This window comes from Meriones unguiculatus, chromosome 4 (genome assembly GCF_030254825.1).
Source record: "Meriones unguiculatus strain TT.TT164.6M chromosome 4, Bangor_MerUng_6.1, whole genome shotgun sequence".
Taxonomy (NCBI): Eukaryota; Metazoa; Chordata; class Mammalia; order Rodentia; family Muridae; genus Meriones; species Meriones unguiculatus.
In genome coordinates, this window is record NC_083352.1 from 8,912,259 (window position 1) to 8,930,267 (window position 18,009).

At 43.5% G+C, this 18,009-nt stretch overlaps 1 protein-coding gene across 6 annotated transcripts in view; it reads right to left on the minus strand.

The window, feature by feature from the left end:
• Nucleotides 1–16,983, minus strand: part of Erich1 (glutamate rich 1) — a 99,631-nt gene extending 82,648 nt beyond the window's left edge. For all 6 annotated transcript variants that reach the window (XM_060381428.1, XM_060381425.1, XM_060381424.1 and 3 more), the window contains exons 1-2: nt 16,858–16,983; nt 4,768–4,917 (exon numbers count right to left, since the gene is read on the minus strand). In XM_060381428.1, the coding sequence (XP_060237411.1) occupies nt 4,768–4,917; nt 16,858–16,930 (223 nt within the window). In that variant the 5' untranslated portion in view covers nt 16,931–16,983. The remainder of the gene's footprint in view (nt 1–4,767; nt 4,918–16,857) is intronic.
• Between the last annotated feature and the right edge of the window lie 1,026 nt (nt 16,984–18,009).

Here is an 18,009-nt window from a genome sequence, read left to right on the forward strand (position 1 = left end):
TTGCTCTTCTACAATCTATACTCATCACACAATATGTTTATAAGAGAAATTGTTGCCTGATTGGTAACTCCTAGTGTTGTTTCTGTAACACAGTGATGGATTTCAGACTCCCTGAGTCCTGGAACTCTACAGTTCTACCAAACAGTTCAGAATTTATAGATCCAGGTCCTACAGCATTATTTTGGGCAGACAAAAGCATTTGTTGGGCCCAACATGATTTTAAGCACTACAGCTAGGTTAGGAAAGGACTTGTCATAACTATCCATGTAGTCTGAGTCTCAGTTCGAACAGGCTGTTAGAGAACTGGATCATGTGCACACCAGTGGCTCAGCAGCAAGGAGAGAACTGCAGAGAGAGGCCAGTACCACGGACAGCACCCCTTGGACGGAGCAACCCTCGGGCTGGAGTCAGCACCAAGGACAGCACCTCTATACCCGTGGCAGCACCAAGCAGCAAATTAACTCAGGCAAACAATACAAAGAACAGTTCATGGGGACATAGTAAGGACAGCAGAGCACAGGAAGCGGCAGGGGCCTCTGTCTCCATCTGTTGCTGCTGCAAGTGCACACTTGGTGTCCCTTCGTTTTGTAGGGAAAGCTGTACTTGCCCAGGCAAGTTCATGTGCCATTTATTGAACACACTAATGAAATAGTACCTCCTTTTTCCAAGGGACTAGGGAAGGCCATAGGGATCAGTATCGTCAAGACTTTCACAACACAGACCTGAACTTCTGTAGATGCAGAACTGAGTGTGTGCACTGATCTACAGAGTGAGGTGACCTGATCCAATGTAGCAGCAGGAGGACGACACTCCAGGAAGACTCGCTGTGACGTGTTAGAGCTCCCGTGATTATCACTCCATTCAGTTCCAGGAGAACTCCTAAACTTAAAGTGGTATGTTTTCACTCACGTGTCTCTACAGAAATGAAACTCTTACACATATCCTGTGGTTACTTTTCCACTGGAGTCGTCCTTAACGTGGTCTCAAAAGGATTCAATGATTTAAAAAGCTTATCATAACATTCCTCTAAATGAACATACCACATTTATGGTATGTTCCACTTCCCATTCATGTTAATGGCACAAAGGATTATCAGGGACTATTCAAGACAATTACAAAACCAGCTTGTTTGTTTTTTTTCTCATTCACATATTTTAAAAATCTTAAAATGATTCCAGTCAGCATACACACTTTCATAATATAGATCATTGTATTTTGCCATTAATTCACTCCTACTGTCTTCTCCAACCCTCCTACATACCCTGATATTAATTCACCCTAATGCCTTCTCCTACCTCCCCATCTACCCTGACATTAATTCATTCCTACTATCTTCCCCATACCCCCTCACCTTACTGGTGCTCTTCTGAAAGCCCCCATTTTGCTTTCATATCAACGTTACACACGTGTACAATTAAATGTACTTTTGCATATGGTAAACCATGAAATATCACACCTCTCTTTCCCCACATTATCCTCTCTTATATTTCCCCAGTGGCTAAGGATCAGGCTACTGTACCTTAAAAGGACAAGAATAACAATGAAAATTCACAATGTTGTACAGCAAGTATGGCTACTAGTCAAGGAAAAGAGTAAACATTTTCTACAGTTCCATCAATGAAACAGACACTGTTAAAACTCAACTGAACATTTAAAATTTGAATTGCTCACATGGTTGGAATGCATTTCTCTCATAGCAAATGATATCTACTCACATACTTAATAGCCTGACTTTAATGCATGAAGAGCATTCCATCCTACGAATATACACAGCAAACCAGTTTCAAGTGTTGAGTGCTCAGATTTATAACCTGAAGCTCAAATAAGAATAGCCTGATGCAGTTTTTTTTTCCTCCCACAGCTCAGAGAATGAAGGAAACTTGGCTCAGTCTCCCAATTACAAAACCCGTGACAGTCAAAGCCTGCCTACAAGCTGCAAACCACCTTCAGCAACACTTTCTCATCATCTGCCCTGTCCCTGGCGACAAAAGCCATCCCACTTCGTAGCCTGTCAGTCAGATGCCCATCATCACCTCTCCCACACTTAGAGATTTTAATGGGCAGTTATGGAATAGGATGTCAGATCATGTCCTGCTCAGTCTCTGCCTGCGTGGTTTCCCAGTTCTCTCCTTCTGAATCTTGCTAAATTGTCCTAAACATTAAAAAAAAATTATGTTCCTACTAAGAGTCACAGCCCGGGATACTCCAACAAGTCCACCACTTAAGTGGGAAACTAACTTCCAGATCGGAGTTTCCTACGACATGAGCTCAAGCTGATGTATGTGGATAGTGGCACCTGCTGTTTGGTAGACAAATGAAACATGACTGATGGTCTGGGCATGAGCAATGCATTCAAAAGACCAGACAATCAACCAGCTATCTGTCACAGCGAAGGGAGAAAGGAGAACTTCCCCCATACAAATAGTCTTTAAAAATTACGTCCCACACACCAAACCTAAAGAAAACACAGGAGGCAGTATTTTGTGCTGAACAGAGAAATGACTGTAGCCAAGAAACTGTAGGAAAAAAAAAAAGAAACTATAATTACTAACACACAAAGTACCACTGAGAACACAAGTGACAAAAATTCAACTTATAAACTTATAAACTGCTTGACCATTTTCTATAAATAAGAACTTCAGCAAAATGCGATAATAAAAAAATACATATCCATGAATATGCGTAACTACAGTCATTTAATGTTGACAAAGACAACCAAAACACACACTGGAGAAGACAGCATTTTCAATTAACAGTGCTGGGAAAACTGGAAGCCCACATGTGGAACATGGAAATCATCTATCATCCTGTACAAAAACTAACTCCAACTGGATCAAAGGTCTAATGTGAAACCTGAAACATTGAAACTGCTAGAAGAAAACATAGTACATTGCAGGATGTGGTTACAAAAAGAATTTTGTGAATAAGAATAGACACCATTTGCCCATGAATTAAAGCCAACAACTGACGAGCAGGACTTTATAGTACTAAAGTGCTTCTGAACAGTTAAAGAAAAAATTAAATGAAAACGCTCACAGAATAGTAACCTTTGTCAGCTACAGATCTGACAGAGGGTTAATATCCAGAATGAATGAAGAATTCTATAGAGTCAAAGAAACAAATGACCCAGGTAACAAATGGGCTTTGGATCTGAACAGAGTTCTTTAATAGAAAAAATAAAAAATGTCTAAGAAATAGCTTTAAAAAGGTTCATCATCCCTAACAATTAGTGAAACGCAAATCAAAATAATTTTAAGATTTCATCTTACCCCAGTCAGAATGGCAAAGCTCAACAAAAGAACAGCTACAGGGAAAAGGGAACCTTCATTCACTATTGGTGGGATTGGATACTGGTGTAGATATTCTGGAAGTCAGCATAGAAAGCCCCCAGAAAGCTAAAAATAAATTTACCATATTATCCGGCTATACCACTCCTTGGAATATGCCCAAAGGACTTGACATCCTTACTCCTTAGACACCTGCTCAACCACGCTCACTGCTACTCAATTTACAATGGCTAGGAAATGAAACAACTTAAATGTTCTTCAACAGATAAATGGATAATGAAAATGTGGTACATATATACAATGAAATACTGTTAAGAAAAGTGAAATCATGAAATTTGCAGTTAAAAGGCTGGAACCAGAAAAGATTATATTGAGTGAGGTAACCTAGACCCAGAAAGACAAATGCCACATGGTCGCTTTATCTGTGGTTCCTAATTCGAAGTCTTCATGTAAGTATAGAAACCAGAAAGGTAAAGGGAACCACGGGGTGGGAGGAATAGAGGGGAATAGCAAGGTATGGACAATCTAGCAAAATCCTCCAGCACGAGGCATGAGACACCCACTTCTGAGCTGTTGATCAGGGCTGCCCAACAGACTCCCAAAACATGATAGCTATTGCTGCTGCCCTTGATTGCCTCTGAGTTGGTGGGTTAAGGCCCAATTGCTGAAGACTTTGGACATAGGACCCAGAGGACCCAAAAACTTTCTCTATGAAGACTAGCTTTCATGGTACCAGAAGGACTGATGCAAGCTTCCGAGGGAGGGAAGCAACCAACAGTCTAATGGCACGTATGAACCACAGCAATCACTATTACACTACGCCCCTAAGAGTGCAATAATGGCACACACACCTTAGTGGTAACCAATAGCTCTCTAATTGGACGTAAGATCTGCATAAAAAGTCTTCCTGCTGCCTGTTTATCATGTGGTCTGAGCACATCTTTTGAGGAATAGTCTCCATGGTTGACACAACTATGCTGCTTGGGAACTGGAATTATTGGGGCTCTCATTGTAGGTTTTACTGTTGCCCAGCTTCTCCAGGATAGATATTGGCCAAAGAGCAATGTGCAAGAAGCATCAGCTTCCCTCCCTGAGTCAACAAAAGCCAAATTAGTACCAAAGTATGTCAGGAGTCAGAGTAATGACTGTGGATAAGGTAACAATGCCAGAAGCTACTATTCTCATTGTAGCTTTGCCCATACCTATCCACGTCCAGTCTCCTCACCAGAACACAACATGCAAACGAACCCCCCAAAAAAACAACATTGTGGCCTCAGTGTGTCACTGGGATGTACTCACACCAGATCCCCTCTATTGGGTCAGCTGGTTCCCACTGTATGCGTAGAGCATGCGGCCTGGCCTGCCAAACTCTGCTGTCAAGACTTGAGAAGTATGTTCATCCAAAGAAGCCCCAGGCTAAGGGGAAACACTGTCCAGAGTTGAGTACAGAGAAACACTGAAACATGCAATCCATCCTTACCTGTCAGACTATGAGCCTGCCTGTGCTGTACTGCTTCAGGGGTCACAATCTTGGATGGTGTCTCCAAAGCCTGAGGAGTTTGAAGCGTCTCCTTTTCTTGGCCTCTTGAATCATTAGGGAAAAGTCTCTTCAGCACTTTTTCAGTAAACACTACAAAGGCAACAGATTAAGAACAGAAATGACTTATACATTTACTTATATTACACAAGGCTTTCATTCAAAACAAAGGCATCCTTACTATCCAAAATCCAAGAGAGTGGCCCCAACACTGGTCACCAGCCCCGAGAGAGTCCCTTGGCACATACTCTCAGGCCACTATGCAGACACTGGTGGGCAGACAACCTTCCAGAGCCCGTGTTTCAGATGGACTCCCATAGATTCTGTCCCTCAAATGACCCCATACAATCCCCATTATTTATTTTATGGTTCACTTTTGTGTTTGCTGGCCTTCTCGAGGCACAGACTTGCAGACAGGGGAGGATCCTTGGCATGGCAGGGATTGAGGGCACCCAGGGGTCACCTGTTACTGTCCTTGCAGGGAGGCATCTGTGCTCCACAACTCTGCTTTCTCCTGATGGGTGCTGGTCTTACCTTGAGTTTCTACTACACTAAGTAGACTCAACGAGCCCCCACACAGGGGAATAGGGAGTAGGTTCCAAAGGCCAGCTAGGCCGGACAGTCCATGTGCAGGTCATATAGCTCCTATAGTCTGATGTGTAACAGATCAGCTCTGAGGAGACCAGCAGGGCATGGAAGGCTAATGCCCTCTCTAATACCTCTCTCCTTTGAACTGAACTGGCTGACAATTAAAACTGGAGAAACATTCTTGGGTGGCTCATAAAGCCTTAGTGTGTATGTGGAAATTCTTCACTTTACTTTGCACTCTCAAGATGCCCAAGTATTTCAGAATTTTCAGATCGGCGGTGGAAAATGGAGAACCAAAACAACTGAGGACAGTGATTTGCAATGTGAAATATGAGAAAAGACACTGAGGGTGGCTTTCAGATGAAGTAGATGAGATTTCCAAGGTCATACACACACACACACACACACACACACACACAAAAATTCTAGCTATAAAAGGAGATTCTTTTTTTTTTTTATGGTCATGGGGTATTGTTTTATATTTTTTAAAATTTTCTTTTTTGTTACTAATTACAGTTTATTCACTTTGTATCCACCTGTAGCTCCCTCCCTCTCCCCTTCCAAACCCATCTTCCCTCCCTCTGCCCTACCCACACCTTTCCCCCAGTCCACTGATAGGGGAGGTCTTCCTCCCCTTTCTTCTGATCCCAGTCTATCAGGAAGGAGACTCTTCTTAATTCCAACATACTCTCAGATAATTTGTGCTAAGAGTAATCCTTTAAATGTGTGTTTCAGTGATGGTAAATACAGCATTCTTTAGTTTTGGTTATTGTTTTGTTATTTTTAAAGGCACTTGTTATTCTTTCAGTTCCTGTCTCCGGTCTAACACTGAAATCTTTGATCGACTTGAGAGAGAAGGACCTTATTTCATTTTCCTACATGTAGATGTCTAGTTGTTGGTGTTGTAGGTGTATATGCAAGTGTGCACACACATAATAACTAAATAAATGTAAAAGGGTCTTTGGAAAGAAAAACTAGAGCTCTGAACAGTAAACTGAGGCAGCACAGATATGACTAACATAAAAATGTTGCTGTACCAAAGAGAGGCACATCCATCCCATCCCAATCTCCATTATTAGACATGTTGGATGACAGAACCAATATTAATGGTAATGACTTGGGTTATCAACAAGATAACAGACAGACATAAGAATGTAGGAAAATGGGTCCATATTTTTCAATATACATGCTATGTAAGTATGAAAGGCCTTTAAGTTTCTACCTCAGTTTTTATGTAGATGAGAGGAATGGGAAGACGTCATATAACTTCAAGAGTGCAGGAGTCACAGCTTTAAATGTACACCAACCAAACAGAACTGAGGGGCAATCTCTTTTTGTAAATTGAAATTGAACAGTGTTCAAACAAAACAAGACGAGGTGAAAAACCAAAGAGGAACATTTTATTATGCAAAGCTACATTGAAGTGTTTTGTAAATCTGAGATGCTACTGTAATTTCCATGTTATGCTAGGATTTTATGACACACAAGCTATTTATTTTTGGCTTCCAATCACTCCTCTGTAAGAGGGACCTGTTCTGTAAGGGGCATGCATTCAGAAATCCATCCCCACGCCATCCTGCTGCAGACACTATTATGATAAAGTAACCATTTCATACAGGAGTTAAGGCACAATGTTGATATTAAATATGGGCAGATGATGTCTGTATCTTACTATCTGTAATGGTTACCCCTTATTTTCAAAGTGACTGAATTTGGAATCATCTTGGGATGCATGTCTGGGTTTGTCTGAGTATTTCCATGGAGGCTTAATGGAGGAAGGAGGGTGCACCCTTGACATCAGGGTACCATCCATCCATGAGATGGGTCACAAACTAAATTAAAAAAAAATCAAATATCAGTATTCACTACTGTTTGATCCCTGGGTGAGTCAGTTCGACCAGCTGCCTCATTCACACTCCCCACCTGTGCTCTCAAACTATAAATTCAAATAAACCTTCCTTTATAAAGTTGCTTTTTCTTTTTTCTTTTCTTTCTTCTTTTTTACAGAGATGAGAAAAGTAACGACTGCAGAAAACTGGTGTCAGATGTGAGACTGTTGCCATGACAGCCCTGCTCATGCGGTTCGTGGGCCTCTGCAACAGGTTTATATGAAGGGCATGGAAGAGTTTGGAGCCCTGGGCTAGAGAAGTCCTACAGCGGAAGCAGAGCTTGATGGGCCATTCCAGTGTTAGTTCAGAAAACCAGCATGCTAAGAGAAACACAGACAGCAGGGGAGGCCCAGTTCACGAGGTTCTGGAGGGGCACACATCTCTAGTGGTAGAGCAGGCTAGATCCCGCTGTGTTCCATTCTGACAAAGAATCTGGCTGCTTTCTGCCTATGTCCAGTTAATCTGAGTGAGGCTAAATTTGAAGTTAATAGGCTCAGCCTGTTCATAGGCAAAATTTCAGAACAGCGTGAGACCGTGCTACGGCACGGTTACTGCTCACTACCCTTAGTCAGATCCTAAGTGAAAGAACAGAAATAAAAAAAAAATGTGCACTTTGGCTGAGAAAGGAGCATGGGTAAGTTTAAAGTTGGAAATAAGGCAGGTGAGAAGAAAGCAGCCATTAAACAGAAACCTAGATGTTCTGCACTGGGAACAAGATATATGTCCTGAAGGAAACACCTCACCCATCACAGGATCCAACCCTTAAAAATAAAATTGATTTCAAACAGCCTAAGATGAGAATGTGGTTGAAGGGATTAATTACAAAAACAAAACAAACAAACAAACCTGCCTAGGGGAGTCCCAAGTTCATGCACAGAGGCATACAGAGACCATTTCAGCTATGGTAGGAAGCCAGACTGCATCTCAAAATGGCAGAACTTGATGGGATTTTCCATGTGGTGTTAGTTTTGTAAGCATACAAAATACAAGACTTATGGGATCATGGAGGCTTGTGCTGAGGACAGACAATGTGTGGTTGAGTTGAACTTTAATGAGGAAACCCTCAGAGGTCACTAAATACAGTTGCAATTCTGGTACACAACAGCATACCAGAAACACGAGGGTCACAGGAGGCCCAACAGCTGCAGACATATTCTATACCTGGTCTAAAAGAGCAGTTTTATGTGCTACAGGTGGGGCAGAGGTGCCCAGAGCTATCAGAGCCCAGATGATGGCCTCAAAGGTCTCAGATGCTGGACAGGGAGTTACAGAGTTTGGTGTTTCTTGTCTCGGGTTTGGGTCTTGCTTTGGTCCAGTTTTCTCTTGATATTCTCCTGTTCTTTCCTTTTAGAATAGAAACGCTTACTCTATGTCACTGTATTGGAAATATGTAACATTTTTTTCCTGTAAGATTGCCTTGAGTCAGAAGAGAGTTCATACTTTTGAACGATATTGAGACTGTTAAGACTTGGAGACCAGAGAGATGGCTCAGAGGTTAAGGGCACTGACCCAGGTTTGAGTCACAGCACCCATATGATGCTCACAGTCTCCTATAACTCCAGTTCCAGGAGATGTGATATCTCTTCTCTCCTCTGTAGGCAGCATACATTCATATGGTATACATACATACAAGCAGGCAAAACACTCACATACAGCAAATAAATAAATTAATAAATCAACAAATGAATAGATAGAACGAATATGGGGACTCTTCAAGTTGAAATTAATGCATGTTACAAAATGGCTATAAGCCTATGGGGGCCAGGAGGGCAATATTATCATTTAAAGCTGACACGTTTGGGCATCAAATTGGCAAGGGTGAACTTGTGTTTATCAACCTAGGATTTAGAAGTATCTAGGAGACTCCTGTTGGGTTTGTCTCTGAAAGGCTTTTCTGAGAGTTATAACTGAGGAAGAAGGACATACCCTGGTGTGGACAGTACCACCCCACAATCTGGGATGGCAAACTGAATTAAAGGAAACAAGAGAATGAGAAGCAGGCAACAACAGCCTTTTTTTTTTTCTGCTTCCAAATACATCTGCATCCTCCCCCCACCCCTGCCAACCATCCTGTGCTCCAAGCACAGCTGCATCCCCACCCGCCATCCCAGGCTCTACGTACAGATGTATCTTCACCCACCATCCCAGGCTATAAGTACAGTTGCATTCTCACCCACCATCCTGTGCTCCAAGCACAGCTGCATCCCCACCCGCCATCACAAGTAGATGTTGAAACTGAACCCAAGATTTTGTGGATATATTGGACCTCCTATCTAAAAACCTGTCCTCTTGAACAAAGCATTCTCTGCCCTGCCCTTAACTGCCCTCTTTGTCCCAGCAGTAAACACAATCCCCATACATTTCTAAGGGGAGCAGCACAGCTGCACTGCATCAGGATGGCACACACCGTCTACAAACGTGCGGCAAGAACTGCTTTCCTGTCACAGTGTCTGGTCCACTAACTTAAAGTAGAAATAATTAGCTATTTCGGATCATAACTTTATTACGACACTTTTGTACTCAGTGCTAACACTGAACCTCCAGGTTAAAACAAAACAAAACAAAACAAAATAAAACAAAACAAAACATATAAACTGCTTGACCATTTACTATAAATAAGAACTTCAGCAAACAATGTATGTTCTCTAATTGTCACTTTTTGATTAATGTTAAAAACAGACATAAATGGAGGCTTCTCTGACGACTGAGCCTTAGTGTACAAGTACACAGTGTGTGGAAAGTACTTCACAGGGCTGCAGCTCAGCTGACAGAGTGGTAGGCTAGTGCGCAGAAGGTCCTGATTCAGTTTCCAGAGCCACATAAAAGCAGTCACACTGAGCATCCCCATAATCCTAGCACTTAGGAAAAGGAGGCAAGAAACCAAAAATTCAAGGTCATCCTTGGATACAAGTGACTTCAAGGCCAGCCTGTGATAAAAGAGACTCTGTCTCAAAGAGGGAAAAAAAAATTATGTATTTTTTTAACTTATTAAAATGTTCCTTTTTGACCTGGCATGTTTGTTGGGTATATGTGTATATACATGAATGTTTACATACTATAAATATTGGCCTACAAATCAAGTTAATGGTTTTAAGAATCTCTCTCTCTCGGAACTCAATGGCTGGCTCTTTGACCTCCCTACCTCGAAGGGAGGAGCAGTTCTGCTAGGCCACAGAGGAGGACTTTGCAGCCAGTCCTGATGATACCTGATAAAACAGAGTCTGATGAAAGGGGAGGAGGTCCTCCCCAATCTGTGGACTTGGAAAGGGGCAGGGAAGAGATGACGGAGGGAGGGTGGGATTGGGAGGGAATGAGGGAGCGGGATACAGCTGGGATATAGAGTTAATACAATGTAACTAATAATAAAAAATAAAATTAAATTAAAAAAACTTTAAAAAATAAAACAAAACAAAAAAGAAAGCTCTCTCTCTTTTTTGCTTAAATTCTAATGTTCTTTAAAAAGAAATTAAAACACCCCCACAAAAGCAGAGCTAGATGACCTACCCAGTCCTTAAGAGGCAGGCTCCTGTCCTTGGCCCCAAAAGGCTCAAAAGCTCTGGGTTTTCATGTGAACAACAAAAACAAAAAAAATTGCTTAGTGGTCATGACAGAGACTCCTACGCCTCCACTAGGAACTGGAGGTGAGCTTTGTCTTTTTCACACTCATCGACAGTCTCCTTTTCTAGCAGTGGGAGCAAGTTTTAACTTGAAACTCTAGTGTCTGTCAAAAAGCAATCACAGGAAAATGAAAGAGCAGGGGTGTTTAATACCAATTGAAAAAAAAAAAAAACCGCCTGCAGGAAAACAAACACAATTACCAAGCTGACCGGGCAATCAGAATCAGGAAATGGTGGATATAGAAAAAAGCCAATGTCCCAGTTAAAATTAATATGTTGCAATACCAAGCACAGAAATTAAGTCTCCTTCCCACAGGGGAATTGAGTTATTTTGATATAATTTTCAGAAAGAACTAAAGGCTCTCTATACTTCTCTTTCAACTTAAAGGCAGAAACTGAATGAAAACAACCTTCCTTGAATGTTGAGGGTTCTTTGGAAATTAGGCACTTAAGGAAAAACTGCTAAGTACATGTATTTCTACTGAGGAATAGGGAATTTGACTGCTGGTGACAAAACTATGGAACCCTAAATCCTTGCTCAATGTAGTTATGTGATTTAAAAAGCTAACAGCTGGCTGTAAAAATCAAACATTTCCTCCATTTTTGACAAAGGTGTTAATGGCAGCATCCAAGGATTTATTTTTTCTCTTTAACTGTGGTATTAGCACACAGACCAAGAGTCTAACACAGTAGTTTTCACCCTTGGGTCGCAACCCATTTGGGGGTGGCAAATAATCCTTTCACAGGGGTCTCCTAAGACCATCAGAAAAGAGAAATATTTATATTATGATTTATAACAATAGCAGAACTACAGTTATGATGAGTAACAAAAATAATTTTAAGGCTAGGGGTCATCACAACATGAGGAGCTGTGTTACAGGGTCAAAGCATTAGGAAGGTTGAGAACCATGATCTAACAAGTTCCTCCAAAAAAGAGCAGTCACTAAGAAAGTGTCACATCTCTGTGATGCTTCACAGCCCAGTCTACCTTCATATGAATAGTAAATCGGAATACCAGTGCAGAACTTTCTTTTCTATTTCATTTATTCTTTCTGGCTATATGGTTATGGGGAATGGTGTAACACCTCAATACATACAAACTGACAACAGTCAAATCAAAGTAAACACCTCCATGAGAGTTCTTTGTGCTTGGGGCCTTTGAGCGTGCTTCTCTTCTTGTTCTTTATAAAGGATATGATAGGTTATTGTAAAATTCACAATGCAGAGTAAACCATAGCTGCCCTGCTGTGTCATAAAACAGAATCTATCCTTCCCGGGGCCGCCTCCGTGGTTAGAAGTACGTACTGCTCTTGCAAAGGACCAGAGGTCAGAACTGCCTAAAACTTTCACCCCAGGGACTTGGCTGCTACATGCAGTGCACTCACATGCTCAAACCCACACTCAAACATACACTTATAGAATTCCTACCCTATTGAAAATAAAAGTAACATTCTAAAAATAATCTACGCTTCCTCCCGACTGCACTTTGACACTCTGCCTGTATCCTAGCCGCCTTCTAGCCTCCCCCCTTCTTTATTCCTGGCCTCCCATCACCAATACTTGACTCTCCTATGCTATTAACTTTTTCAGCTGCCACTAAGTGAAAATATGTGCTTATATTTCTGTACCTATTTTAGTGAGCTTGATGTCTTCCATTTCCATGCATGACGCTCCTAGTGGCAGAGTTCCATTGATCATAAGAATGTGTGTGATCCTAACTGAAAAGCTCTTACGTAAAAATAAACAAACCAAACATAAAAAATTTCAAAAACCGTATGATATCTATAAATTAGTGTCTCTTGGGAACCCATAATTTACATAAGAAAAAAGTGTGTGCTGCTCTTGTGTAACAGTTTCCCTTCCGACAGGGAAGCTATAAACCAAACAGCTTCTGGAAGCCCCTGAAACTGACCAGGTTCACTAAGCTCCTCTCTGCCAGAGTAAGCACAGTCAAGGTGCCAAGAAGATGGAGACAAGCGAGCTGCAAGGATGCTGACACCACCAGCTGCCTGGAGGAAGCAGAAAGCAGCCCAGCTGGTTTAGAGCAACAGAGTCACCTCGGAAGGACACCCTCCAGCCTGGTGAGCTGCCTGCAGTGTGCTCCGGGTTCCCAGCTTTGTGGGCTGTCACCCATGCTCTGGTGGCCTTTGGTGATGCAGCTGTCTTTGAGGCATTTTTCAGGTCCTGTAAGTGACCCCTCACCCATACGCCTCCTGGAAGTAACCCCAATAAAACTTATTGATTCACCAAGCTGGACTTCCGTGGTAGCCATACTTTGGTCTGTCATGGGTTTCCTATCTGGGGTGAGTAGATGTGTGTTGTGTCTCCCCAGGAAAAGTTTTGTTACCCAACAGCTGCTAATTTAGAGAGATGAGGAGTGAGATCAGTTCAGAAAGAGTTATTTCCAAATGGAATGTTCATGAAAAGCTGTTTACACTGATAGAGCCATATGCTCACCGAAATTACACTGAAGCAAAAGAGACTGATAGCAAATACCAACAAATAACCTTTAAAATATAACTTCCTGATCTTTCATTTTCAGAAAAAAACCATACAGAGCAAATGGGCTTATGACTTAATACAGATTTGTGATTGGAAAACAGGAGTTATCAGGCCTTTAGGTATCAGAACTGACAAGAAGAAGGAACTTTCACTGTGGTCTGACAATGCTCCCTTCTCACCTCACTCTGCTGTACTGAAGAGAAAGCTTTCAATATATCACTTCTAAAGCTACAACATACAAATACATTATGTTACCAACTTAAACTATGAAAAGTTCCTTTACTTTAGTAAACACACACACCCCCCTCATTTTACTGGGCACCTTAGTTTTTTCAGGTTTGTCATAGTTTTCTGAAATCCAATATTCTGAATTCTCTCTTTTCAGTAAAAACTGGTTTGAACATGCTGACTGAATGTACGCCAGCCTACCCAGAGTTCCTGAAAATGGTAGTTATTCCACCCATTTTATTCTTATAAAAAAAGCAACATATTTAACCTTTGTCTGTAATCTAGAAAAAAATGAATACATTGTCACCTCACAAGATAGTATGTTAATTCAATAAACGATAGAATTAGAGGTGAAAAATGATCAGCTTAGATTTAAGCAAGAGTTGGCAAGCTTTGTGAAATATTAATTAAAAGGAAAACAGTACTCCAAGTAGGGTTCAAATGGAACATGATTAGGATCTCTGAGTAGCAGAAATGTACTAGAGAGCCAGGCATTGTGGAACATGCTCGCAACTCAGTAACCCAAGGAGACAGGAAGATCGTGGTGAAAGAATCTAACCATGTTCAAGGTCAGTCTGGACTACACACGAAAACCCTGTCTAAGAAACAGATGCCAAAAATACATTTACCAAAAGTACTTAAAAAAATTGAAGAAAATGCTCTCGGTATACTTTATTCAAAGCCTTTTCTCTTAGAGCTTTTTAAACAGCACTTGAAACACAACTACCCGCAAACGAGAGAAATCCCAGGTAAGGCTGTGAGAGTGTTCATTACGATTGGGCAGGAGAGAGAGCAAACAAAGAGCACTTGCAGCAGGGAGGGCTGGGTCTTGGGCCTTCATCAGCTGCTCAGCACACAGCACTGCCTTCTCCCCCAACAGCCCGAGCTAAGAAATGCGCAGCTGCCACTCAGAAAGCAAGCCAGTTGGCAGCTTTTATTAGAAGTTGTAGACATGAGATAAATAATAATTTTTATACCAATAGTTCTATTTTTCCAGTTTCATTGTTTTTCATCAAACTTTTTTTTTTTTTGAGACAGGGTTTCTCTGTGTAGCATTGGCTGTCGTGGACTTGCTTTGTAGACCAGGATGGCCTTGAACTCAAAGATCTGCCTGTCTCTGCCTTCCAATTGCTGGGACTAATGGCATGTGCCACCACAGCCCAGCCCATCAGACATATTTTTACTTCAACATATTCTGCTTTTTTCCAGAAGCAGTGACTGGAAAAGATGTTTTAGACCAGCAGTTCTCAGCCTATGGGCTGCAAGCCCTTTCTGGGGGATGGGGGTGGTTGAAGGACCTATCACAGGGAAAACACAGATACTTGGATTATGGTTCATTCTGTGGCTCAGCAGATGGGAAGGCATCAAAGAAACAGAGCTGCTGGTGCGCTTCCCGGCATCCACGGTCCACCGTCCTGTGGACTCAAACTTTCTGGGCTGTGACTTTTATGATATTTTCCAGGCACCTCGTATTTCTCTCGTCCCTCGAACATGCAGTCTTCTCCACCACTTTAAACAAAGTGTCCCTGCATACTTGCTAGGGACAACCTCTCCACTTGCCAGGCATTTTCCTAACTATAACTCAACACAAGGTGGGAGGGCACAGCCAACAAAGGACAGGATGAAGACAGATCAGCCCTGGTTTCATGCCTGTACTTCAATCAAAATGCAAGCGCTTCGTATTTTTATGCCAGCTCAGGTCTCGGACATTTCTCAGATCTTGTTTCCCAGCATCAGGGCTCTTCAGGTGCAGAGGAAAGGTTAGCACACACATACCTACTTATGCAGACGTATAGTATGTATTTGTATATATTTAAATACGTACACACATATTTGCAAGTATGGGTATTTTGTCTGTATGTCTGTGCATTGTATGGTACATGTGGTGACCGGAACTGGAGTCACAGACGGCTGGGAGCCACCATGTTGGTACTGGGAACCCAACCAGGGTCCTTTGGATGAGACTTACATTTTTTTAATTTTTAACATTATTAATCTAGCCTCATCCATCCAAACACAATATTCTTAAACTGCTTAAATTTTACCTGATAGTTTTTTTTTTCCTCCAGTAGAAAAAGATACTGTTTTTGGGGGCTAGTTTAGTGACTGATTAAAACAAGCAAAGCTTTGTTTTATCTGAAGTTAGTGAGATTAGAAGGGTTTTTAAAGTTATTAAGGTGTTTCATAGATGATATAATTTGCTGCACTTAATGTCAGGTTTGCAACCATCTCAAACATAGAAGGGAATGCAAAAAGTACGGGGCATAGAATCAACCCAGAGAGCCGTCTGTGCCCTCCTCCAGTGTGGCTTATAGAAGGGTTTTGCTACTCAGTAAAGAACCCTTACGTCCATCTGACTGTTTAGAAATGGTTGTGGGTTATGTCCGTCCTAATCTCTGAAATGATCTTTTTCTTTTTCTTTTCCCATGCAATCAGGTGAAAGAACTCACTGGGCTGAAGTGGGTGGTGACTAGTAGTTTTCCACGGGGGGGGGGGGGGGGGGGAAGGGCAACGACGACAAAGAATGGGGACTATTCTAACTTCTTCATGGTTTTCTTGCTTGCTAAGAAATTAGCGTCGTGCCTTCTAAGCACTTATTAACTACATACACTTGCCGCTAGCCGCCCCAGAAGCCTCACAGCCTCTACTCCCATCACAGAAACTACATTTCCAGGACCAGGGCGCTAACCCAGAGATGAGGGCCATAGGGGCAGCAGGCTGGCCTGGCAGCTGGGCAGTCACTAGGTCTTGTTTCATTTTCCCCGCCACCCCCACTACCCCAAGTGCTAGCTCTGCCCCAGCGCTGTTAACAGGGCGAAAAGTGTCCACGAAACAGGTGAGAACTCTGAGGCCCTGAAGGACTCTCTTCCATCAGTGTGGTCCAGGGACAACGAAGCTCCTTAAAGGCTACGACACCAGCCCGGCCCCGCCAGCAGCAGGAGGAACCCAGCACACCACACGGGAGTCTCCAAGGACCTTCATGCCGCCTAGGCCCCACAGACGCCACATCTCCTTAGACGCCGGGTTCCTCGGGGCCCATCATGCCCCTCCTGGCCCTAGACGCTTAAAAGTCGCTGAAGTCCCCCGATCCCTCAACGCTCAGGGCCATCAGCCTACCATGTCCGCTGGGCACAACAGGCGGAACCCCTCCACCCCTGGGTATGTCAGGCCGACCCAGTTTCCGTCCACGTCCCGCGCTTCCTGCCTACCGTGCTTCCGATGGGCAGACATACTGGACCCCAGCCGGGTCCCGGGGCCCTCGCCGCCCACCCTCGGACACATGGGGCTTCCGGGTTCCTTTCGTCTAGGCCCGCCCACAGTAGTCGGAGTGCCTAATCAGGACCCGACTTCACCGCCGCCGGATGTCAATCATCCACATCCGGCGGCGGATTGGTTGGTGTGCAGCCCGGGCGCGGCTTAAGCGCTGCCTCTGGGAGCCTGGCTGCGGAGCCTGCGCGGAAGGCAGGCAGTCGGGTAACGCCGCTCCTGGGGTTTGCCCCTCGGAGGGGAGACCCCGCGGCGACAGTACGGGCTGTGCGCACTTGCGGAACTTGAGGTGCAAGCTGGAGAAAAGGTCGCTGAGGAGAGAAGGAAGACCGGGAAGCTTGAGGCAAGGTCCCTCAGAGACCTGCTGTCCGTGCTGCGCGGCCCCGTCTCCGCATCTGCCGGCTGGACAGCCACGTCTGCACGCCGGCGGTGCCCACTGCACCTCCTCTGCCACGCGTCAACGGAGCCCTCTCTTTGTGTCGCCTTCCACCCGAGCCACTTTGCTTTTAGCCCAGCGGTGCTGTCGCGCTGGGACCCTTGTTCCCTGTTGACATTGACCCTTCGTCCTTGAATTGCTTCTTTAGAAGCACGACCTGCAAGCTGGAGATAAACGTTCATGAACCGTCAGACCAGAGGGGGGCACGACAAAGAAGACTGTCAAGACCACATCCCAAAGGGCCTGAGCTCTTTGAAGAGAGGTAATGCAGGGAGCAGATGTCTTTGGTTAAGTGAGGTAAGTCTGAGCACTGACTTGAGGCGATGAAAGAGGAAGAGCTGACGCTATGAAGAGAACGCTCAAAACAAAAAAGTGCCCGCCTGCCAGTGTTTGGAGATGTAACGCGGGTTTGGATCCGGGTGAGGAAAGGCAGCGCCGCTGGTGTTGTGGGACTCTGGAATAGGCAGTCGGACGTCTATGAGAGTGGAAGAGCAGAGATGTCACCGGTGGACTCAAGCCAGGGGCTCCTCAAAGACTGGGTTGGAATCCAGTTTGTATTTGCGTTTTCTGCTCTAAAACCACAAGGTGAGGTGGGCAAACAAGCAAACATTTACAGCAGCCTAAGTGGCAGTGAGCAGGCTGTTAAAGGCAATATGAC